Consider the following 26,928-nt stretch of genomic DNA (forward strand, 5'->3'; position numbering starts at 1 on the left):
ATTTTGAGTCCAAGAATCTGGAGCCAAGGTCAGAATCTGGATTTTTCTAGACCTCCCAACAGATGAAATCTTCTCTTTCATAAGAGAAATCATTACATCAAAATCCTTTGCTTTCTCAACCACACTTTTATCTTCTTCGTCATCATCAGAACTTGGTGCATCATATTTTAATGCTTTTGAAACCGCCTTTTTTGCAGTCTTTTCAATACTGCTAACCTTCCTTTTAAAATAAGACCCTTTACTTTGTTCTGACAAGCCATGAAGCTTTATCGGTGTTAAACCCAAATAATCAAGAGCAATGTTTGTTTGTACGAGAGATTCATTTCTGGATTCCAATGATTCTAATTCAACCATGACTTCATCATATGTTTCACTTTCATTGACTTCAACTCTTCTCACAAAAGTTACGGCATGTTGAGCAAAGCTTTTGTCCAGGTATTATGCTAATATTTTTTGTCAGTAATTGTTTAGAAAGATCCAAGCCTACACTTCTCAACGATTTTTTGATGGGCTTTTTGTGTTTTTTTAGTGGGTCTACACATGTTGTTTGATACTTTTCAAAAACATTTAAAAAGTAGTAGCTGTGGTGTGAACATATATTCTTAAATTCACACAGATTGATTCCAGATCGTAAGTGGATCAAATCTTTTTCTTCCTCACTCAATTCTGATACCGGTTGTAACTTTTTTGAAGGTGTGTAGGTTGTTTGGAAACAGTCAGATTTTTTAAATAACCCTACACTACAGGTTTGAATAGCTGACATACTGATTTCACTTTTGGTCTGATTACTGTTCTGGTTACTTTTATAGGATATTGGAAAAGAATCTCTGTAAACTAAGCAACAGTACTTACTGAGAGTTCGAATAAAATACTATCCAAGCACTATTTAACACTGTAATAATTTTGCACTTCAAAACACAGGAGTAACAATACAAAATCCAAGTGTACATTGTTACTCCAAGAAGACAAAAACTTATTTTCGGTGTCTAAGTCACTTGGCATTTTTTATTTTTAAAATATAATTATTATTATTTTAAAAATTAGATAACTATTAAACAGGTTAAAAAGCCAACATAATTTTTCTTTTATCTAATGACCTATACAATTAAGAGTATTTTAAAACAAATTTGAGCTTTCTATCAGGTCTGAGACTCTAGATATTGCAGTTTTTGTAAAACTAAACATCCGTTAGCTAAAAAAAAACTTATAAATTTTTTTTTCATTTGGAAGAATTTAATATATCTTTATGGTAATTTTTTTTAACATTTAGATATAATACACAAACTTATTCCAAAATTTCATACTGATATCTTGAGTATTCTTTAATATACAAATTTTTTTAGTTGTGAGGACATGTTTAAGGTACAATTTCCGACTGCTGAAACAAAGCCAAATCTAAAAACTTTAAAAATTTATATAAAAAAAAAAATAAAGAGATAGAGCAAAAAAATTTTACAAGTGCTTTCAGGATGATAAAAGAAGTAATTGTACCAAGTCTCATCAAAATCTGACATGGTTGGTGTCAAGGCCTGGGTGACTTGACATGGAATGACCCTATAGCATGATGCAATGGTTGCAGGGAGCCGCGGACAAAAGCTAGCAACCGTCATATTGCGAGGGAAAGTGAAGCTGTCTTGAGGCAAACAGTGTTGGTGGTGACTGACTAGCCTGAACATTAACAAACTGTGAAAGTAATATATAAGTAAATAGAAGATAGTTAAACGTACATCATCACAATATTAAAATAAAGTGAAAGTTATGTATTTGGCATAAATAGTTAGTGTGCCCACCTATAAGTTAAAAACAATATAAAATATAAAATTCAGAAATTTAAAAAAATATAAAAAGGCCACGAGTGAACCATTAGGGGAAAGCTGGATAAAAATTAGATAAACATTGCAACATTAAGTATCCACAAAGGAAAAATGGTATCAATTAGATGACTAAAATTAAAGGGATAAAAAGAGAAATACAAATCGTTTGAGAGGAAAGTCTGAGGGTAATATTGGTGAAGCTTGAGCACTATCTCAAAAAGGAATAATTACTTAAAAGATGTGTGGTTTACTCATTAATTTTAGATGAAGAGTTCTTACTTAAGCATGCATAATTTCTATTTCCTCTAATAAATAAGGACACAGCCTTTATGCTGATGAAGGATACTCAAATTAGTCTGTCACAATATAAGCTTTCGGTCAACAAGGCCTTTGTAAAAAATAGACGAAACACACTCACACAAAAACTGCAGCCTCTGGCAGCTGAAGCCACACTGGAAGCAGCATGCAGTGCATGATGAGAGTGGCAGCTGGGTGGGGGTAAGGAGGAGGCTGGGGTGGGGAGGGAGAGGGATAGAAAAGGATAGGATTGGGTAACTGGAGAGCTACTGGGGAGAGTGCAAGGACAAGACAGAGGGGGTAGGGCATACAGGTGCAGTTGGGAGGTTGATGGAGGGCAGGGGAGAGGTTGGGGGGGGGGGGGGGGGGGGGTAACGGAAAAGGAGAGAAGTAAAAAGAGTGGGTACATTGGTGGAATGGGGGCTGTGTAGTACTGGAATGGGAGCAGGGAAAGGGCTGGATGCGTGTGGAAAATGACTAACGAAGGTTGAAGCCAGGAGGGTTATGGGAATGTAGTGTATATTACAGGGAGAGTTCCCACCTGCACAATTCAGGAAATCTGGTGTTGGTGGAAAGGATCCATATGGCACAGGCTGTGAAGCTGTCATTGAAATGAAGGATGTGTTGGGCAGCATGCTCAGCAACAGGGCTGTACACTTGTTTCTTGGCCACATTTTGTTGGTGCCATTCATGCGGACAGACAGTGTGTTTGTTGTCATGCCTACGTAGAATGCAGCACAGTGGTTGCATCTTAGCTTGTAAATTTCATAACTTGTTTCACAGGTCGCCCTGCCTTTCATTGGATAGGTGATTTTTGTGACCGGACTAAAGTGGGTGGTGGTGGGAGGATGTATGGGACAGGTCTTGCATCTAGGTCTATTACAGGAAAATGAGCCATGAGGTAAGGGGCTGGGAGCCAGGGTTGTGTGGGGATGGATGAGTATATTTTATAGGTTCGGTGGACGGCAAAGTACAACTGTGGGAGGGGTGGGAAGGATAGTGGGCAGGACATTTCTTGTTTCAGGGTGGCGAGAGGTAGTTGGCACCCCAGTGGAGAATGTAATTCAGTTGCTCCAGTCCTGGGTGGTACTGAGTTAATAGGGGAATGTTCCTCTGTGGCCGGATGGTGAGACTTTGGGAGTTTGTGGGAGACTGGAAAGGTATGGCATGGATTTTGTTTTTGTACAAGTTTGGAAGGATAATTATGGTCTGTGAAGGCCTCAGTGAGACCCTCGGTATATTTTGAGAGGGACCGCTCATCACTGCAGATTCGACGACCATGGGTGCCTATGCTGTATGGAAGGGACTTCTTGGTATGGAATGGGTGGCAGCTGTCGAAGTGGAGGTATTGCATGTGATTAGTAGGTTTGATATGGACAGAGGTAGTGTTGTAGCTATCCTTGAGGTGGAGGTCAACATCTAGGAAGATGGTTTATTGGGTTGGGTAGAATCAGGTGAAGCGAATATGGGAGAAGCTGTTGAAGTTAAGGCCTTGTTGGCCAGAAGCTTATATTACGACAGTCTTTTTGATGTGCCTATATGCGACTCCGCATCTCTGCTCTATGGTGAGTAGCAGCTTTCTTTTTCATAATATTGTTACATTCCATCCTCTATTTTCCATTGTATGATACTCAGATTAGTATTTGTGTCACCAATAGAGTGCCCATTAGCTTTCAGATGACTAGGTAAAGTACACTCCTGGAAATGGAAAAAAGAACACATTGACACCGGTGTGTCAGACCCACCATACTTGCTCCGGACACTGCGAGAGGATTGTACAAGCAATGATCACACGCACGGCACAGCGGACACACCAGGAACCGCGGTGTTGGCCGTCGAATGGCGCTAGCTGCGCAGCATTTGTGCACCGCCGCCGTCAGTGTCAGCCAGTTTGCCGTGGCATACGGAGCTCCATCGCAGTCTTTAACACTGGTAGCATGCCGCGACAGCGTGGACGTGAACCGTATGTGCAGTTGACGGACTTTGAGCGAGGGCGTATAGTGGGCATGCGGGAGGCCGGGTGAACGTACCGCCGAATTGCTCAACACGTGGGGCGTGAGGTCTCTAAAGTACATCGATGTTGTCGCCAGTGGTCGGCGGAAGGTGCACGTGCCCGTCGACCTGGGACCGGACCGCAGCGACGCACGGATGCACGCCAAGACCGTAGGATCCTACGCAGTGCCGTAGGGGACCGCACCGCCACTTCCCAGCAAATTAGGGACACTGTTGCTCCTGGGGTATCGGCGAGGACCATTCGCAACCGTCTCCATGAAGCTGGGCTACGGTCCCGCACACCGTTAGGCCGTCTTCCGCTCACGCCCCAACATCGTGCAGCCCGCCTCCAGTGGTGTCGCGACAGGCGTGAATGGAGGGACGAATGGAGACGTGTCGTCTTCATCGATGAGAGTCACTTCTGCCTTGGTGCCAATGATGGTCGTATGCGTGTTTGGCGCCGTGCAGGTGAGCGCCACAATCAGGACTGCATACGACCGAGGCACACAGGGCCAACACCCGGCATCATGGTGTGGGGAGCGATCTCCTACACTGGCCGTACACCACTGGTGATCGTCGAGGGGACACTGAATAGTGCACGGTACATCCAAACCGTCATCGAACCCAACGATCTACCATTCCTAGACTGGCAAGGGAACTTGCTGTTCCAACAGGATAATGCACGTCCGCATGTATCCCGTGCCACCCAACGTGCTCTAGAAGGTGTAAGTCAACTACCCTGGCCAGCGAGATCTCCGGATCTGTCCCCCATTGAGCATGTTTGGGACTGGATGAAGCGTCGTCTTACGCGGTCTGCACGTCCAGCACGAACGCTGGTCCAACTGAGGCGCCAGGTGGAAATGGCATGGCAAGCTGTTCCACAGGACTACATCCAGCATCTCTACGATCGTCTCAATGGGAGAATAGCAGCCTGCATTGCTGCGAAAGATGGATATACACTGTACTAGTGCCGACATTGTGCATGCTCTGTTGCCTGTGTCTATGTGCCTGTGGTTCTGTCAGTCTGATCATGTGATGTATCTGACCCCAGGAATGTGTCAATAAAGTTTCCCCTTCCTGGGACAATGAATTCACGGTGTTCTTATTTCAATTTCCAGGAGTGTAGATGATGTTCTTTGTATTGGATGTGAAAAGTGTGCCCTGTCTGACTGATGTAGAGGCATTGGCAATCATTACACTTAATTTGATAAATGCCTGAGACCATGTGGCAGTTGTGGATCCTAGCTTAATGGTGCCTATACTGAAGACTAGTTCTTCTTGGTATAAAAAAATGCCATCTTTTGAACCATTAGCCAACCTTATCTGAAATACCAAATATGGTGTTTTATTGTCTGAATTACACAGAATGTCTTCATTGATGAGTGTCAAGGTAATCCCATAGTGGTTACTCTGAAGTCCGTTACGTTGCATTTGCTGGATAAGGGTGTCCAGACTTGCATATGATTGGTATGTGCTTAGAATACTTATTGCTACACGTATATGTGGACTGGAATCTAACATGACATTAACTGTCTACATCTTTTCTCAATGCCTTCATTTTCAAATTTTTCTCTTCTTAACACACTGTGATCAAAATTTTTCTCCATGGGAGCTGAAATAGAATTAAGTTTCGAACATATCAAAAACTCCGCTACTTTTTCAAGGTAGGTATTTTGACAAATAGTAACAGTGCGATCCCTTAAATTTTGAACAATATTCATTCCCAAATAGTTCCAAATCAGACCTAAATCCTTCGTTTTAAAGTTATCACTTAATAACAGTTTTAAATTGTTAATTTCACTCTCAGAAGTTGGCGCTATCAGCAGGTCATCAGTGTATACACGCATTATTTTTTTTTTTTTTTTTTTTTTTTTTTTTTTTTTTTTTCCCCCATACATACATACATACAAGGAATGCTCAAAATCACTTCTTGCAAATCCTAAGCCAGTTATTACTGTGTAGAATTCCAATTCCTTTAAACCATACAGTCATTCTAAGGTACAAACTTGACCATTCATTTAATGCAACATCCAGTAGGTAATTTAATATAAAAGTCTCCAACTCTCTCTCCATAGAGAAAATGCCTACAAACATTCAGTTGCTGGGAAAGTTATTCTCATTAAAAAAAAAGAAAGGAAAGGAAAGATTGACCGAAGTTAATTTTGCTATTGGACAGTATGTTTCTGAATAAGTCAACCATCTGCCATGCACCTCGCGGTGGTTTGCAGAGTATAGATGTAGATGTTGTAAACCTTTAGCTACAAGACCAGCTTTGCAATAAACATCATTACTTTCCTCAACTCTTATCTGACTAAAAACCCACTTTGTGTCTGTTTGTAGCTTTCTTATTATGGCATCTTTCCAGTTTTCAGCATCAGTAAAAAAATCACTTTAGTGTAGGTTTTGGAGTTGTCATTCACTGCAGTCAACTGGCCCAACTTGTAATCCTCTAAGTAATTTGGTCTCAGATTTTATGTCCTCACATCCTTATCATCTACATCTTCCTCTTCATCTTCAAACGAAACTTCTCTGTATTCACTGATTTCTTGTTCTTATTTAAGCTGACTTCTACAGCCTCAATCTTTATTTCTTCTGTCTGCCCATGTAATTATGAAATTTTAGCCACATTCTCTTCATCACAACAAGTAGTATCTGATTCTATTAGGTCAGTTTCCTTCTCCCTTTCAGATGCTGCGTGTGGCAAGAAAACTACATCTTGTTGCACCTCAATTTCCTTTTTGGGAAGTGTACAGATTTTGAACCCTTCACATCATTATCATGACCTATAAATAAACATATCTACTTTTGGGGGTTAATTTTATTATATTTATTCATTTTTTTAGGACAGACAGATGAAAACATAATATTTTTAAATCTAATAAGGATAATTCCCTGCCATACAAGTACAAGGCTTCAAAAAGAGTTCTACCTCTGACAGGACTTGGACCAGTTCACCTTATTGCGTAAGCCTGTTTGTTAACTGCTTCAACCAGAAATTTTTGGGCGTTCCTGAAATCATTGAAAAAGCAGCTTCAATCAAGGTGCACTTTCCCTTTCAACTCTTCCAGTTTGCTGTGATGTGTACACAGTGCTTCTTTCATGGCTTATGCCATTCTCACTCAAAAATGTACCTAAGTTAGTATTCATGAACTCCAGTCTATGATCACTCCTTGGAACTTTAATTTTGATACTAGTTTCGCTCTCAGATTTTGCAGTAGAATTCTTGATCAGGCCTTTGACTTCGCCCTTCTGTTTCATAAAGAATACTTTGTGATTACACAAGTAGTTCTCCTTCAAAAACAAAAAATATCTCACTCGTCCAAGAGAAAGCGTTTCCATCGTCCGCAGACACCTGCATGACCCAGTTCAAGTGGGGCGTTAGCTCATGATGAACCAACAGGGAAAGGCAAATGATGATGTTTACCCACCAAACACTCTCCACAAGTGACAAATTAATAAACAAACTCCACTCGTTTACGTGACAAGAACTCTCTCACACGTGTTATGTTGTGATAGCACAATTTTTTATGCCAAACACTCAAGTTTTCAATACGCTGAGTAGCACAATTTTTTATGCCAAACACTCAAGTTTTCAATACGCTGAGACAAATTTATCAGACCACTACCAGTACTGACTGATGAAAGCTGCCTAGTGTCATTACTGTCGCCATAGAGAGGGTTTTATCTGTACACACCAGAGTAACCATTGACAGTTCTGATTTGCATTCTGTTTAGGAAAAACAACATACATGCTATTGAAACTTTTGGATAATGCACGAATTTTATCTTTACTGTTCAAGAATGCACATTGTTCCTTGTTTTACAGTAAACACATACCTTTGTCCAACACAGTTCCTACTGGAAACAGATTGAATTTCAATTCAGTCACAAAAAGCACTCCACTAAGTACTGTTTTGATAAATTTAACCCCTTTCCGTGCATACAGTTTCACAGTACCGCACATCAAGTTTACCGTCACCCACAGGAACTTACATGGAGTTCTGCACACTGTCCGCTTTCTTAAACAATTCTCCCTTATTGCACATATGCTCACTAGCACCCGTATCCATGAACCAGTAATCTTCTAGGTCAACTCCTTACCTCATACACATAAAGGCATTTACATTCTGAGCCTTTTTACCTTCCTTGGACTTCAACAACCTGCAATCTGACTCCAGATGACCTCTTTTATGACATCTGCAACTTCTCTTTTCGCTTTATTTTTGCAATCCTTTATAAAATGGCCCTCCTTACGAGAATCATAACAGGTAATTTTTTGCTGCTTGCTTACACTGACCAAAGCTACCTCCAGCTGATCATAATTTCTCTGTTCCTCAATAAGCAATTTGAAGTTAAGTGTTAAATGTTTGCTTCTCAAAGAGGACAGACTTCCATTTTGCATGGAAAGGAAACATTTATATCTCTCTGGCAATGGCATCAACATCTTGGTTATCACCATTTTCTCTGAAAGTGATTCACCTGCTTGCTTCAATTTAGTGTTGTCTTCTATTTTTGACATAACTGTAACCACCGACTCATTACCAGATTGGAGCAAGAGCAACTTTTGCTGAAGTAGGTGAATGCTCACTGCAGAGACTTCCTCATACACAGTCTTCAGTTTAGTCCGCATGCCAGCTGACATCATACATGAAAGTAGATGAGTGAGTGGCACTACCTCCATCTGCGTCACAATAAGTTCGTATGCTTTTGCGTCCTTTTCCATCTATGGTTTTTCTGCAGCTTCTTTCTTTTTCTGAAGATTAATAGTTACGCCACTGACAATATCTAAAAAGCCCTTTCCTCTGAATATCACTTCCATTTGGAATAGCCACACTGTCCAGTTGTCCCTTCAAGACAACTTCAAACACTGATGCATAGACTGTTCCGTTGAGCCATGCCAACACTACCCTGCTAACTTCATATTTGGTGTTACTCGTGACATCACCAAAAAACCCTGTCATTACTATGAAAAACAGACCTTTGTATCTGGGCCAATAACCTGTAGTGAGATGCAGTAAATGAAGCTTTATTATAAGTTTGTATGTACAGAGTTCATTTAAATATATAATAGTTTGCACTCAATAGCAGATGACAATAATGCACGCAGTGGACAAAAAATAAAAAATTCTTAAAAACAGAAGTTAACACAAACCAAAGGAACATTAATAGTACCTCACATTGATCATGAACGCAATTCAAGATGAATTGAATTTGAATTTCGATGCATTTAGTACAAGTCCTCACTTATCCCTATTCGACAACATGTATCCAAATTTCAGTAATGTTTTAGGAAACAAGAAAGACCATTTTGAAACCAAGCACTATAGTAATATGTTATACAGAAGTGTCTCTCTTCTAAAATCACCCTATGATCTGGGTGCAGTACTTGTTTTTTCAGTAACTTCATGCTATGATAACAATGGACATGACATTAACTGGCTGTGTGACAAGCATGACAAATAGCATAGCAAGACACTGTTGTACCACCTATTGTGTAATTTGGGGACAATAATGAAAATTTCACACGTTTTCATGTTCCACGACATTTTCTCAAACACAAACAGCCGACTGTTCTGATCCGAAATGGAGTTCAAAAAATTTTGTTGTTAAATGATTGTGATATAGAAACTAACTCATGGCCAGTCTAACTACAAGAGAAGAAAGAAATGATTGCTGGTATCAGCCGTACTATTACTTGCATTACAACAACTTTACCATGTTATGGGTAATGCATAAACAAAAAATAACAATCAAACGATATACGATGCTACAGTCCAAACTGCAGCAGACAATGTTACCAATCTACAGCTTGTAATAAATAAGCATCACTAAGCGGGCACAGTACAACACATTATAAGCTTTAACTGAGATCATATGGTGGGGGGAGGGGGGGGGCAACTCCCTGTTGCAAGCTAGTAAACAGAACCATAATAAACCAGGTAATAATCAGACAGTTCCTGTATTCTTATTAAGGTACAACAAAAACAAGGATCTTTGTGGCAAGTTAAGAGAAGAAAACAAAATGTCATGATCCAAAGAATTAAGTGATACAAGCCACAGCACAAGCTATTGTGGGTGGTGTACCAACCACAGTTGTTATAGATACAAGAGCAGCAGTATGTACTGTATCATACAATTTGTATAAAAGAATGAAGGAACTAGGCCCTACTCCATATTTTTCCTGTCCAGAAATGCCGAAACATGAGTGCTGTTGGTGTTAGGATGCAGGGTTTGTGACAATTGAGCTGGGTAACGAAGCGATAGAGTGCCTGTTTCTGGTAATCGATCATTTAGTTACTGACTGCCTGATAGCACAGATTTTCTGAGAGAGAAAGATGCAATAATTGATCTCTCCTTAGGAAAATGTTTCTTGAAGCACAATGTCGACAAGATTGAAGTAATTCTGGACACAAAAATAGTTAAATATTGCCAGAGGTAGTATATAATTCTTAGGCAATGACAACAGTTATAACGTCAGTCGCCCCATTCTCAATAATGAAACATCAGACTTAAAGGAACTCATAAGCAATAAAGTGATAGAATCTACAGCAATTACAAAGGAAAAACTACGTAAGTTACATGATCTACTGCTACAATATTTATAGTTATTTACACAAAAACCGGGTGTTATTAAAACCTGCATTTAAAATAGGGAAGTTTGCCCCCATGATATATTTTGCCACATGTATATGATCTCTTGGGCAAAATGAGCAGCAGTGGGAGAGGAGATCAAGTAGATGTTAGAATGGAAAATAATTGAAACATCTGTGTCACCATACTGCAGTTCAGTGTTAGCAGTAACCAAGTCTAATGGAAGTATTTGTCTCATGTTAGATGCATAAGCCATAAATAAAATAATTGCACCTCTATACGCAAGAGCTGAAAACCTTGATGAGCAGTTATAAAAATTCCATGGTGTCATATACTTTCCAAGTAGTGATTTAAAAAGTTCATACAGGCAGGTTAAATTAACACCAGAAGCATACACTCTTTTGTCATAGTAGAAATTATCAGTTTTGCACGCTACCTTAATGTTAGTTCTGGAGTGTCCATCACATGTGTAGACATAGTACAAGGTCTATAACTGTTAAGATCATGTAACACTGTATATTGACAACATTCTCACAGCAAGAGACTCTTGGAAAGAACACTTACTCATTCTAGAAAGAATGCTAGAGAAGTTTTCACAAGCAGAAGTAACAGTAAATTTACAAAAATCTAAGTTTGCAAGAGAGGAGATCAAATTTTTAGAAACATAATTATCTTCCTAAGGGATACAACCAGATCCCGATAAAATTAGTGCTGTCATATTCAAACAGCAAGAAGCAGTAAAAGGCATTCTCAGAACTCTGCTCTTTCTTTCAGTCTTAAATATGGCTGCAAAAGAGCAACTGTGTAATTCAGAACAGATTGAAAAATCAGCCAACCAGTTGCAAATAAAGGTTTATTATCCCTTGACCATGGGTTCGATGTTTGTAAAAATATATCCTTCAGAGATATTTGGCTGATTTTTCAATCTATTCTTTCTTTCATTCCAAACAAATTGTTAAGTACCACAGCATTACTAGGTTTACTTAAGAAGAATGCCTTACAGCTCTGAACACAGGAAATGTACCAATGACTTTAATGCAATCAAAGAAGCATTAGTTAATTCAAGTATCTTATGTCATCTTCATGTGAGCAAAAAATTTTGTGCCTCTACAGGTACCTCAAACACAGGTTTACGCTCATGTGTGTTTCAAATTGATCAAGAACACGGTAAGTGTGAAGTAAAAGTGATTAGCTTTTCAAGTAGAACACACTGAATCCTCATTCAGCAACAGAATTAGAAACACGAGCAATATTGAGGGCATTCAAATAGTTCTATTACTACACTTATGGTAAAAATGTAAAGGTATATACTGCTTACCAAGCTTTGAGTTTTTGATGTGCGAAGTATTACACCTGCATATAGTGTGTTGGGCATTGTTGTTACAATAATACTCATTTGGAGTAATTCAGGTAGCAGAGAAAGCAAACACTGTAGCTGACACATTATCTAAACTGCCACAAGAGTTTACCGAAAATGCAGAAAATCTAAAACAAGTAACAGACTGTAACATATTACTCATGAAAGACAAATACTACTGAGCATACTATACTGACATGTGCAGAAACAGGAAAGAATTACAAGATGCAAATCGACAGTGGCAGAAGGTGAGTATACGGATAAAACAGAAAACACAGTTAGTATGAAACAATACTACACTTTGCACAGTGATGTACTGTTCTATAGAAGACATCCTAATGCAGACACTTGGTGTGTATACATTCTCTTTGAAAATGTAGATAAACTTATTTTGTGTCTGTGGAAACTACGGTTCCTGAAAGTGTGCTGTGAAACTTATTTTGCTGCTTTCACAATATGTGATGAAAAGTACATTGATTAGTAAGCACTTGGTTCATCTGTCACAAAGCAAAATCCAACAACAAAACTAGTGAGACTGAATTGCACTCAATGTGTCAAGTAAACCACTTGAAATTGTGGCTTTTTATATTACTGATCGACATCCAACAGCCTGTGGAGGTATGAAATATGTTATTGCATTATATTACATTTTTCCAACTTTGTAAAGCTATACACTGCAGTAATTATGAAAAGAATCTTAAATGATTACTTTCTCACAGTATGGAAACCCATGTCACTGCTCATAGACAATGCACCTTACTTCACTGGATAAAAATGGAGATGATTTATGCAAGATAATGGCATACAAATAATTTTAATATCCTGCTTTAACCCACAAGCAAATCCCCTTAAATGGGTGTTTCATGAATTGAGCAGGTTCATGTGCATTTTCACTTATATCCAACATACACAAAGGATGCAATATCTTGATCTGTTTGCACATGTAGTAAACTATGTTCCTATTTATGACAAACAATAAACTTTCGCAGACTTTATGTTGAATTTCAGAGAAAGCAACTAATGGGTATACCCTCTTCCAAAATTTCCAAGACAAGCAGAATCCTACAAAGGAAGGTAATAACCATGTTCATTGCACTCACACATCGGGCACATATTACAAAATTGCAGTAAGACAAAAATCTTAATAACACAAAAACATATGAAGTAGGAAATTACATTTCACTCAGGACTCGCTGTAAATCTTCACAGCTTAAATGAAAACAGCAAGTGGGCAACAGTTTATGAAGGACCATATGTCATCACTAGCATTCCTCAAGGTGTGTACCCACACAAAAATTTGAATAGCTGGGACTGTATTTATCTGTTTGCATATATACACATACATCAATTAGAAGATATGCAGCAGTGCCAACTCACTTTAAGATTTTCTATGTTTGTTATAATGTCTAGTATTTTCGCCTGTATAGATATAAGGTAGTTTCCTCTGAGTGTAAAGGTGCACATCATACTTATACATTGCTGAATACTTTGTATGCTTAATACATTTTAATATTTTGACAGTTCTTTTGTGAAGAACGGAAAAGGTGACTATGAACTGATAAAAAAAAACTGCAAAAATAGTAAAATGCAAGAGAATAATAGCTTGTCAATAGATGAAAACATCTATACAGATACACTCCACCGTATGCCACACACTAACTAAACACAACATTATCACACACATGTACATAATGTACTGAGGTATACACAAAGTAAACCTCAGCATTACACGTACACAAAACATGGCTAACCAACATGAATGGTAGTGTACTTCTCGCATGATATTTGTAATCAGAGATTCTTTCCATTGCTCCTTTTTGATGAGCATTTGTTTGTTTTGTAACAGAATCGTTTATAATAGTAGGTACTTTGCTATTTTGCACTCACGAACTTTTAGGTAGTGATGTGTTGTAGTGACTTTTCTTTAAGCCAAATTTTGTGTGTATATCATTACTTGAAATACTAAATTCATGATACATGAATACTAAATGCAAATACTAAAGTGTATTCTAAAAGAGTGAAATTTTTTAAAGGAACTTTGCAAAAACGTGTGACTCATAATTAGAAAGATATTAATAGATTTCTGTTACAGTAAAAGACAAATTAGTGGTGTGCATCTGATAAACAGTGATAGATTTGGTGGAGAATTAGTGTGTCATGCATACTCCAGATCCCTGGTGGGGTGCTAAATGAACATTAGGGACAAGTAATAAGCATTCTGCTGGACACTAAGATGTACACTTACTTGGGAAAGAACTGAAGCTGCTTCCTTGAAGAGGGTGTGGTACCAAAAGGGCATTGATAGATTCTCATGCACAGGAATTCACACTGCATCTCCAACACCAATACTCATTGAGAACATTTCACATCATGTAAACGTGGTGTACCATGTGCGATGGTCGCACCTGAACTAAGCCACGGCACACTAGCAGTAAAATGTAATTGCTGCCTGACGTCTGTGCAGTGCACATTATTAACTATTTGAAATGTACATGTTAATATGTGTACAAGAAAACAAAACTTATAGACACGTTGATATTCATGTAAAATCAACAACCTTTTAACCCTTGTAGATAAGCAATGTGTTATACAAACAAAGAATGATCTTTCAGCTTTGTCTGAATTTTCGTTGTTTCTGTAGTGAACAATGCCCAAGTCTTTACAGTTGACAGAATATGATGAGAAATAAATAGTTTTACGTTATAACTGTATGTTGTTATCTATTGTAAAGAACTGAATCTAAAAAATATTTATCTATTATCTATGTATTTCTCTATGTACAGTGTTTTAATTGTATAAACACCATAGAAGTGTGGCCTTCCAAAAGACTTATGCCAAAATATGAATGTTTCATAAATCACAGAGCCTCAGCACTGCTGCATGTATACTAGAAGACACTGGGGTGAAAATGAGCAAGACAATACTGTGTACGTGTACCGTGAATGTTCCAAGGAGATAAAAGCAGGTGGCCTGGCACCACCTTGGAATGTCACACAACCCCTGTCTGTGCCACAACCAGCATCTGACATCACAGTCTGCATCTATGCCATGTCTCTGATGGACTCGCAGCCAACATTACGTTGTGAACAAAAGCTGATGAATGTTTGGAATCTACGCTCGTCCCAGGACACTGTGTCGCTCCTACACTCCTGGAAATGGAAAAAAGAACACATTGACACCGGTGTGTCAGACCCACCATACTTGCTCCGGACACTGCGAGAGGGCTGTACAAGCAATGATCACACGCACGGCACAGCGGACTCACCAGGAACCGCGGTGTTGGCCGTCGAATGGCGCTAGCTGCGCAGCATTTGTGCACCGCCGCCGTCAGTGTCAGCCATTTGCCGTGGCATACGGAGCTCCATCGCAGTCTTTAACACTGGTAGCATGCCGCGACAGCGTGGATGTGAACCGTATGTGCAGTTGACGGACTTTGAGCGAGGGCGTATAGTGGGCATGCGGGAGGCCGGGTGGACGTACGGCCGAATTGCTCAACACGTGGGGCGTGAGGTCTCCACAGTACATCGATGTTGTCGCCAGTGGTCGGCGGAAGGTGCACGTGCCCGTCGACCTGGGACCGGACCGCAGCGACGCACGGATGCACGCCAAGACCGTAGGATCCTACGCAGTGCCGTAGGGGACCGCACCACCACTTACCAGCAAATTAGGGATACTGTTGCTCCTGGGGTATCGGCGAGGACCATTCGCAACCGTCTCCATGAAGCTGGGCTACGGTCCCGCACACCGTTAGGCCGTCTTCCGCTCACGCCCCAACATCGTGCAGCCCGCCTCCAGTGGTGTCGCGACAGGCGTGAATGGAGGGACGAATGGAGACGTGTCGTCTTCAGCGATGAGAATCGCTTCTTCCTTGGTGCCAATGATGGTCGTATGCGTATTTGGCGCCGTGCAGGTGAGCGCCACAATCAGGACTGCATACGACCGAGGCACACAGGGCCAACACCCGGCATCATGGTGTGGGGAGCGATCTCCTACACTGGCCGTACACCACTGGTGATCGTCGAGGGGACACTGAATAGTGCACAGTACATCCAAACCGTCATCGAACCCATCGTTCTACCATTCCTAGACCGGCAAGGGAACTTGCTGTTCCAACAGGACAATGCACGTCCGCATGTATCCCGTGCCACCCAACGTGCTCTAGAAGATGTAAGTCAACTACCCTGGCCAGCAAGATCTCCGGATCTGTCCCCCATTGAGCATGTTTGGGACTGGATGAAGCGTCGTCTCACGCGGTCTGCACGTCCAGCACGAACGCTGGTCCAACTGAGGCGCCAGGTGGAAATGGCATGGCAAGCCGTTCCACAGGACTACATCCAGCATCTCTACGATCGTCTCCATGGGAGAATAGCAGCCTGCATTGCTGCGAAAGGTGGATATACACTGTACTAGCGCCGACATTGTGCATGCTCTGTTGCCTGTGTCTATGTGCCTGTGGTTCTGTCAGTGTGATCATGTGATGTATCTGACCCCAGGAATGTGTCAATAAAGTTTCCCCTTCCTGGGACAATGAATTCACGGTGTTCTTATTTCAATTTCCAGGAGTGTATATCTTGGTGATATAGGACAAATCTGTGCCAAGGACTTAACAATAATTGAACAGAACACTTATTGAATCTGTTCTTATCAAACAAGACAAAGAAATGTGTGCATATTAACTTTATTATTGTTGTGTGAAGGGCGAATGACTACTCACAAAGAGGCAACGAATTGTATCATAGTCATTCAGGGAGCATTGTAATACCCCTTTCTAAAAAAAAATTTCCACTTGTGTTCATCAATATTTACATTGATATAAATGTCAATGATTTTTTATGTGAGTGCTTGAGCAATAAAAGAAGGTGCAGCCTTCAAATTTTTTAGAGAGCAGCTAGGAGAAGCCTGGCTGTTCATACTTGGCTTTCTGTTTTGAATTATGGCAATGTGAGCATTGTGGGCTGTCTGTAAATGATATCATAATATATGATTTTATTTTGAGTTATTTAAGTGTTGCTTTCTTATTGGTACACTAGGTCACATGTTTATTTGATTATTTATTGTATTATGAGTTCTATTTGGGGCATTTCTAGCAAGGAAGACACAACAGTTCAATGTCTCACCGATCCACCATTGGCATGATTTCATTACTAATTAGCTATGTTAATTTTTACTTATTGTGTGTGCATAACCTGCAGTCATACAGAGACGAAGTCAGAGTTTTTCAAGTCAATCATATAGCGTGTCACCACAATTAAAATACTATATCCACATTCGCTGGCTTCATTAACTCACAACTAAATTGTCACTTTGCAACCTAATCTATCTCTTGGGCTCCACTAGAGATCAATCTGTCAGCACAACCTACATTCTATAAGTGAGAGCAAGTCAGTATTCTTTCTCTTCCTGATTGCACATGTATTGCATTACATGCCACAGGACAAAGCCGACATCTGGTATTGACAGCTTCAGTTGAGCCTCATTTTCAGTAGTTGCACTCATATATGTAAAAATAAATATAAACTTTAGAGCGAAGATTCAGTGTTAATGGCCCAGGAATCACCAGTGGCCATCCATAGTGGCGCTGTGCGAAACTATGTTTTATATTCTAAGATATTAGGTGCAAATTGTGCACAATAAAAAGAATATTATCCACTGAAACACCAAAGAAAATGGTACAGGCATGTGTATTCAAATACAGAGGCAGAATACAGCACTGCTGTCAGCAACGGCTATGCAAGATGATGAGCGTCTCGCATAGCTGTTGGATCGGTCACTGCTGCTACAATTGTAGGCTATCAAGATTTAAGTGAGTTTGAATTTGGTGTTATAATTGGAGCATGAGCGAAGGGACACAGCATTTCCAAGGTAGCGATGAAGTGGGGATTTTCCCGTACGACCATTCCACGAGTGTACTGGGAATATCAGGAATCTGGTAAAACATCAAATCTCTGACTTTGCTGCGGCCGGAAAAAAGTCCTGCAAGAACAGGTCCAATAATCACTGAAAAGAATAGTTCCACATGACAGAAGTGCAACCCATCCGCAAATTGCTGCAGATTTCAATACTGGGCCATTAACAAGCGTCAGTGTGCGAACCATTCAATGAAACATCATTGATATGGCCTTTCAGAGCCAAAAGCCCACTTGTTTAGCCTTGATGACTGCATGACACAAAGCTTTACGCCTTACCTGGGCCCATCAACACTGACATTGGACTGTTGATGACTGAAAACATGTTGCATGGTCAGAAGAGTCTTGTTTCAAATTGTATCGAGTGGATGGACATATACAGGTATAGATACAACCTTGTGAATCCATAGACCCTGCATGTCAGCTGCGGAATGTTCAAGCTGGTGGAGGCACTGTAATGGTGTGGGACATGTTCAGTTGGAGTGATATGGTACCCCTGATATGTCTAGATATGACTCTGACAGGTGACACATACATAAGCATCCTGTCTGATCACCTGCTTCCATTCATGTCCATTGTGCATTTCGACAGATTTGGGCAATTCCAGTAGGACAATGCGACATGCCACTCATCCAGAATCGCTACATAGTTGCTTCAGGAACATAATATGGCTGAACATAATATTGCATGTAGGACAATGCGACATGCCACTCATCCAGAATTGCTACATAGTTGCTTCAGGAACATAATATGGCTGAACATAATATCGCATTCACAGACCTATAACCAAACTGCCACCTGACAACCTAACATAGACCTCAGGGCACACTACAGATCAGTCTATCACCTCAGCCAGTATTCGGTGGAGGGACGAGGTGCAGGAGGCAGTATCACACTCTAGCCACATTTTATAGACTAAAATAAAGGCAGAAACAGTAGTGCAGATGCCAGAAGCTAACTGGCTCTGCTTGCATAGGTGTTGTTTTTGTGAATAGTGTTTTATTCATCTCTATGACATACATTTGCAATCCATTTGGTTTGCGCACAGGAGAATGTAAAAAATTTATAAAACAGTTGTTGTTGTTGTTGTGGTCTTCAGTCCTGAGACTGGTTTGATGCAGCTCTCCATGCTACTCTATCCTGTGCAAGGTTCTTCATCTCCCAGTACCTACTGCAACCTACATCCTTCTGAATCTGCTTAGTGTATTCATCTCTTGGTCTCCCCCTACGATTTTTACCCTCCACGCTGCCCTCCAATACTAAATTGGTGATCCCTTGATGCCTCAGAACATGTCCTACCAACCGATCCCTTCTTCTGGTCAAGTTGTGCCACAAACTTCTCTTCTCCCCAATCCTATTCAATACTTCCTCATTAGTTATGTGATCTACCCATCTAATCTTCAGCATTCTTCTGTAGCACCACATTTCGAAAGCTTCTATTCTCTTCTTGTCCAAACTATTTATCGTCCATGTTTCACTTCCATACATGGCTACACTCCATACGAATACTTTCAGAAATGACTTCCTGACACTTAAATCTATACTCGATGTTAACAAATTTCTCTTCTTCAGAAACGCTTTCCTTGCCATTGCCAGTCTACATTTTATATCCTCTCTACTTCGACCATCATCAGCTATTTTGCTCCCCAAATAGCAAAACTCCTTTACTACTTTAAGCGTCTCATTTCCTAATCTAATTCCCTCAGCATCACCCGACTTAATTCTACTACATTCAATTATCCTCGTTTTGCTTTTGTTGATGTTCATTTTATATACTCCTCTCAAGACACTGTCCATTCCATTCAACTGCTCTTCCCAGTCCTTTGCTGTCTCTGACAGAATTACAATGTCATCGGCGAACCTCAAAGTTTTTATTTCTTCTCCATGGATGTTAATACCTACTGCAAATTTTTCTTTTGTTTCCCTTACTGCTGCTTCCCTTCCATGTCCCTCGACTCTTATAACTGCTATCTGGTTTCTGTACAAATTGTAAATAGCCTTTCGCTCCCTGTATTTTACCCCTGCCACCTTTAGAATGTGAAAGAGCGTATTCCAGTCAACATTGTCAAAAGCTTTCTCTAAGTCTACAAATGCTAGAAATGTAGGTTTGCCTTTCCTGAATCTGTCTTCTAAGATAAGTCGTAAGGTCAGTATTGCCTCACGTGTTCCAGTATTTCTACGGAATCCAAACTGATCTTCCCTGAGGTCGGCTTCTACTAATTTTTCCATTCGTCTGTAAAGAATTCGTGTTAGTATTTTGCAGCTGTGGCTTATTAAACTTATTGTTCGGTAATTTTCACATCTGTCAACACCTGCTTTCTTTGGGATTGGAATTATTATATTCTTCTTGAAGTCTGAGGGTATTTCGCCTGTTTTGTACATCTTGCTCACCAGATGGTAGAGTTTTGTCAGGACTGGCTCTCCCAAGGCTGTCAGTAGTTCCAATGGAATGTTGTCTACTCCGGAGGCCTTGTTTCGACTCAGGTCTTTCAGTGCTCTGTCAAACTCTTCACGCAGTATCGTATCTCCCATTTCATCTTCATCTACATCCTCTTCCATTTCCATAATATTGTCCTCAAGTACATCACCGTTGTATAGACCCTCTATATACTCCTTCCACCTTTCTGCTTTCCCTTCTTTGCTTAGAACTGAGTTTCCATCTGAGCTCTTGTTGTTCATACAAGTGGTTCTCTATCTCCAAAGGCCTCTTTAATTTTCCTGTAGGCAGTATCTATCTTACCCCTAGTGAGATAAGCCTCTACATCCTTACATTTGTCCTCTAGCCATCCCTGCTTAGCCATTTTGCACTTCCTGTCGATCTCATTTCTGAGACGTTTGTATTCCTTTTTGCCTGATTCATTTATTGCATTTTTATATTTTTTCCTTTCATCAATTAAATTCAATATTTCTTGTGTTACCCAAGGATTTCTACTAGCCCTCGTCTTTTTACCTACTTGATCCTCTGCTGCCTTCACTACTTCATCCCTCAAAGCTACCCATTCTTCTTCTACTGTATTTCTTTCCCCCATTCCTGTCAATTGTTCCCTTATGCTCTCCCTGAAACTCTGTACAGCCTCTGGTTCTTTCAGTTTATCCAGGTCCCATCTCCCACCCCACCAACGGCAAGGTCCATGGTTCATTGGGGTGGAGGGGGGGGGGGGGGGGGGGGGGGAGGATAAAACAGTTACAGTTTTCATTAATAAATAATAGTATTACTATAAGAATATTTCTTGGAATATGTAACGCGATGTATCCAGCTCAAATTTCCAGTTTTCCCCGCATGAATTCATCCCCTGAGTAATAACACTTCAGTGTCAGTACCTCATTTAGCTTCCTTTCAAGTGAACCTAAATTCATCTTCATCAACTTGTTCCCTTTTAATTCATTACAAATTTTCACTCCCATGGTCCGCAGCTCGTGGTCTAGCGGTAGCGTTCTTGCTTCCTGCACAGGGGGTCCTGGGTTTGATTCCCGGCGGGGTCAGGGATTTTTTCCCTGCCTCGAGATGACTGGGTGTTGTGTTGTCTTCATCATCATTCATCCCCATTACGGTCGAAGGAAGGCAATGGCGAACCACCTCCGCTAGGACCTTACCTAGTCAGCGGTGCGGGTCTCCTGCAGTGTTCCCCACACTCCTCGGAGTATGGGACCTCATCATCATCCTCATCACTCCCATGTACTGAGGTCACTGGGCATACAATCTGAGGCATTGGGTGGGAAGCATAAAATTTTCTTTGTTTCTAGTATCATTTGAATGGACAAAATGGTTTCGCTCAAATAATTCATGCCTGGTGTACAAAAATATAATTTTCTAATATATTTTTAAGGATGGCAGAGGTAATATTTTAAGTTTTCTAAATAATGGTTGACATGGTTCTTTGTGATTTGCAGTGCACATATTTCAAATGATTTTTTTCTGTATTTTCAGTATCCGCACTATGTTTATAGAGCTATCCCAAAAACAATACTGTACCTAATAATGGATTCGAAGTAGCTCGTATATGCTTTGTTTGTGTTTCCATGTCAGTTGCAGTTGATAATATTTGCACTGCAAATGCAAAGCTGTTCAGTTTGTTTGCTAGGTATTCAATGTGTGCCTGCCAGCTCAGATTTTTATCTACATTTAAACGTAAGAATTTGACTGAGTCAACTTATTCTATATCTTGGTTGTTGTGTAAAATCTTAATCTGCCAACATTTTGACTGTTTGGTGTTGAACTGGATCATGTGAGCCTTAGATATGTTTAGATTCAATCCATTTACCGTATTTACTCGAATCTAAGCCGCACTCAAATCTAAGCCGCACCTGAAAAATGAGACTCGAAATCGAGGAAAAAAAAATTTCCCGAATCTAAGCCGCACCTGAAATTTGAGACTCGAAATTCAAGGGGAGACAAAAGTTTTAGGCCACATCTCCAAATCGAAACAAAGTTGGTCCATTGTAATATGAGACACAATTTAGATCGAATGAATGACGATACAGCTACAGTAGTTTGGTTCGAGTCGTAAGATTAGCAGTTACGCTTTGCCAGGTAGCCATTGCTATGCGTCAGGCGCTCCGTCCTTATTTATACGGGTACGATTCCTTTTTCACGTGCTTTGTCTGGTTTGAATTGATTGCTTATTTTTCTTTGATCTGATAAGTGCTGTTTTCTTTGTTATAGGTGTTTACGTCACTCTAAGCTGAAAATGCATTACTGTACTGTGTCATGCATTGTTTGTTGCATTCTGATAGTGCGTGTTTACGGCCTGTCGCCGCTCGCGGCATGGCTTCCTTTTATGTGTGCTACCGTCGCTTATAATTAAAAAAAAAAAAAAAGGAGGAATCGTCTCATTAGCGAATCAATGGCAAGAGATGTATTTGTTGTTACTTTCACTGCTACTTTCTTTGCTAATGATTAACAAGAACCAAATAATAGACTGCGTATGATAGATGTTCTGAACGACAGTTTAGCGAAAAATTTTCTCCGTTTGAAAATCTTTGCAGGTGCCTCTTTAGTACGTTACATTCTGCACAGAAATTAGAGACATCTTAGATTTAAAAATGTAGTCAATTGCCATGCTTCATTTCTGACTGTATCACTATTAGGCATAAGAATAATACGAATATAAAGATGGCATGATATGTATATTCTTCCGCGTTTGCTGCGTTGTCTCACTCTAGTTTCGTATTTTATTAGGCAGACAGGATTTAAATGAGGTAGCAGCAAACACGAAAGAATACATGGCGAAATGTTTATATTCGTACGGTATTATTCTTATGGTGAAAAGAATACTGCATGCGATTCACAATTCATAAAAGTTCTTATTAGCAACGATCTCTTGTCACAGGTAGGAAAAAATTCAGAACGTAGAGTTGGCCATATTGACAAACATCCCAAACAGTCTTGCCAGTCGGATTTTCGTAGTACATTGAAATGCTGCTGCTGCTACATTCGAAGATGAACAATACGGAATTTGTATTTACTTCATTGGATAATGTACGAAAATGCAGTGGTCGAAACTCGGGGCGGAGAAAAAAGCTCGTCTTCCACCTTTTTGTTTTAATTTTGTTTACTGACGCAGCGGTTTTGGTGCCAGTATTTATTTTTGTGCCTACAAAGCATGCCTATGTAGCGCTACATATATTCGACGGCAGAAGTTAGTTGTGGCGGCACCCACGAACATTTTTCAGAACTTCCGCTTGCTTTGCACACGATTCTAAGCCGCAGGCGGTTTTTTGGATTACAAAAACTGGAAAAAAAGTGCGGCTTAGATACGAATAAATACGGTAGCTGAAAACAAGTTTCTAAGCTATTGAGCATACTGATCACAGATTTGGGAATTTTTTCCAAATCCTGATCTTCAACTAAGACAGAAGTATCATCTGCAAACAGAATTGATGGGGAGCTGATATTTAATGGTAAGTCATTAACATAGAAGAGAAAAAGGACAGGGACTAATTTGGATCCTTGTGGAACACCCTGAGATATTTTTTTTTCCAGTCAGAAATTGGTGACAGTCTTCCGTGGTGTAAATTGTTTTTCTTTCTCAGTTGTAAACTAGTGTGGTATTGACATGCCCCCTCACCATCCTCCCCACCCACTCCCCTCCCCCCCCCCCCCCCCCCAAATAAACACACAAATCGTTCAGGAACAGTTGTGGTTCTCATTACAGTGAAAAGGCTGTGTGCGTGTTATGAAGTGCAATTAGGTCGATTTTAGTTCAGGATTAAGTGCATTTTCTTGAGTAAAGAAATTTGTAAAATTCTTAAATGACTGTTAATTTATCATAATTGACACATGTATAGAGTTGCGAGCAGAAATCAGGATGCTGCGAAAGGTAGAACATAATACTTGTGTGATCATCACAGATGGCAATGCATGCTCTGCAATGTGCTCCCAGGCTGGTCACAAGGTTGGTAAGGAGTTCTTGTGGTAGGGCATTCCATTCCTACACCAGCACAGTTGATAACTGCAGGATGGTCGTTGGTCTGTGTAGATGTGCTGCAATATGCCCCCCCCCCCCCCCCCCCCCCCACACACACACACACACATGCTAGATGGAAAATAACACACACAATACTGATGGGGGGAAGGGGGGGGGCTACTTTATGCTCACCGTCTAAAAATACTGTAATCTAGCCAGTTACTTTACACTTTAAAATTATGAAAAAATATTTATTGTTGCATTCTTCTACCAAATTCCATGTATGTTTTCAATTTTTCAGTTACACTTAAACACAAAAATTTAAATCTTAGTAGACGTCACTTTCTCAATGAATACTGTATTCAATAATTCTAGGTTCATGGGTTTACCTATACATCAGTACCTCTGTAAAGGGTATGTTGAGAGTAAAAGTCAACAACAATGAACCAAACTTGGAGTTTTTCAATTTTTTTTCTTTTCCAAAGTCATTTGTGCACATTATTGATATTGTTAATAGTGTGCTAAAGGATACTTTCATGTTCTGGACTCCACTCACACGTCAGCATGTCTCTACAAAGGTATAAATTGTTAATATAATTCAAAAACAATTAATGAATTTTTAAGGGTGGGTGGAAAGTACTCCCCCCCCCCCCCCCCCTTCCTCCTCCTCCTACTAATGTACGTTGTGGAAAATGTCTTGGTATTGCTAGGATTGGGGCAGGGGGATGGGCAGTACAATCTATTCGCCAAATACCTTCTCGTTCCAAGCGCTCCTGTACCTGTGCTGATTGGTGAAGTTCTGCATTGTCATCCACAAGAATGAAGTCGGGACCAAACATGCTCCTGAAAAGACAAATGTTGGGAAGGGGTAGAATGTCACAAGGATGTTGACTAACGAGTATACTGTATTCAGAGATTTGAAATCAGTACACCCATGCAATATTATTTCTCCCCACACCATGACACCTGGAACACCAAAATGATCATGTCTGACAATGCTCCTGGGTGCACTATGTGCGGTCTCATACGGCAAGAGGTGGGAACATGTAATGCAGCCACGAACATTTTTCAACATGATCGTTTTGGTGGGCCAGGTGTTAAGGTTTGGGGGAGGGGTGTTGTGTGAGCTTGCTGTCTCCAAATCTTTTAACACAGTACATTCACTAGTTGTCAGCATCATCGTGACACTCTACTCCTTCCTGACATTTGTCTTTATAGAAGTGAATTAAGCTTGACTTCATTTTATGGATGAGTGTGCATGCCTGCAACAAATGGTGAAGGTGCAAGAGCTCTAAGGACAAGAGGATATTTGGCAGATGGCCTGGCCTGCCCATTCCCTCGACTTACTACCAGTTTTATGACAGCATGTCCACATGTACCAGCAACTGTCCAGCTGTCGTCAACTGCACTGGTGGAGGAATGGAAGGCCCTAGGAAAAGACCTCCTTACCAATCTTGTGACCAACATGGGGGTACATTGCAGAGCATGCATTGCCGTCTGTGGTGATCATACACCCTATTAGGAACCATGTCCTGCTTTTTGTAATGTCCAGGGACCATCATAAATCATAAATCATAAATGATTGTCCGTGAATGGAAGCATCATTTCTGTTCATCTCATTGTGTATTTCTTTCAGTTATTTATCTCCTATATTATACTGTAGTAATTTTTATGTATGGTCGTTAAGTTTGATTGAGCTATGTTAATCGTCAGTGACACATTATAAAAAAGTTGCTTTCACACCAGTTTAGTATGAATGTGTGGGCCTGTGAATGCTTCTGGGACCTCATTGTTATTTACTGTAGCATGTAACTAATGTGTGTTGTACAGTCTGTTGCATGTACACCACCACCACCATCACAAGATCCCGAAGAGTATGCAGACCTCCATTTCTATCGCCATATTTGTGCTGTCATCAACTTGTTGCTGTTACCGAGTCAATGCTGTAATTGACAACCTAAAGCTGTCTTCAAGACATTGTATTGCACTGAAAATCAGACGCAAGCAAGATGCCAGAAGTCATCCTCCTGATTTTTTAAGGGGATGCTTTCCCAACAACCTGTGGTAGAATGCCAGGTCAAAGTAGTGTAAAGGTTTGACCCCTCACACCAATAAAAGCCAACTCAAAAGTAATTCCTGGCTTTCTCCAAGAAAACTTTTGTATGAACACCTAAGGTGTTAACTGCAGTTTTTTTATCAAATCACTCCATTATGAACATACTATGTGAAGTATTAATGTGTTAAAAAAAAAAGTAAATAAAAAAGTTCCTGTAGATCCTTTCATTTCTGATTTGTTCCCAGCACCAAAATATAGGTGATTACACTTGTCACGAACATTCTTAATGTTTGTACTATCATGTTTCATGTTTTAATAATTCAATTGGTAGAAGCAAGGCAATGTTTCATGTAGAAATAAAGTAATAACTGTATTTATTAAATACTGTATCAAGTAATGTTGATACTTCTGAACTGAGTGTACATTTCATCAGTCTTGTTAAAATTAAATATTTTAATGCAACTGTTATTTGTACAATTATTGGTGCAAAAACTGTGTTAAGTCTTGT

At 40.2% G+C, this 26,928-nt stretch overlaps 1 protein-coding gene across 1 annotated transcript in view; it reads left to right on the forward strand.

The window, feature by feature from the left end:
* Positions 1–26,565, forward strand: part of LOC126484101 (uncharacterized) — a 38,700-nt gene extending 12,135 nt beyond the window's left edge. Inside the window, exon 2 of the mRNA XM_050107476.1 lies at positions 26,195–26,565. Within this exon, the coding sequence (XP_049963433.1) occupies positions 26,195–26,432 (238 nt within the window). The 3' untranslated portion in view covers positions 26,433–26,565. The remainder of the gene's footprint in view (positions 1–26,194) is intronic.
* The last annotated feature ends 363 nt before the right edge of the window (positions 26,566–26,928 follow it).

Source organism: Schistocerca serialis, chromosome 6, assembly GCF_023864345.2.
Source record: "Schistocerca serialis cubense isolate TAMUIC-IGC-003099 chromosome 6, iqSchSeri2.2, whole genome shotgun sequence".
Classification (NCBI taxonomy): Eukaryota; Metazoa; Arthropoda; class Insecta; order Orthoptera; family Acrididae; genus Schistocerca; species Schistocerca serialis.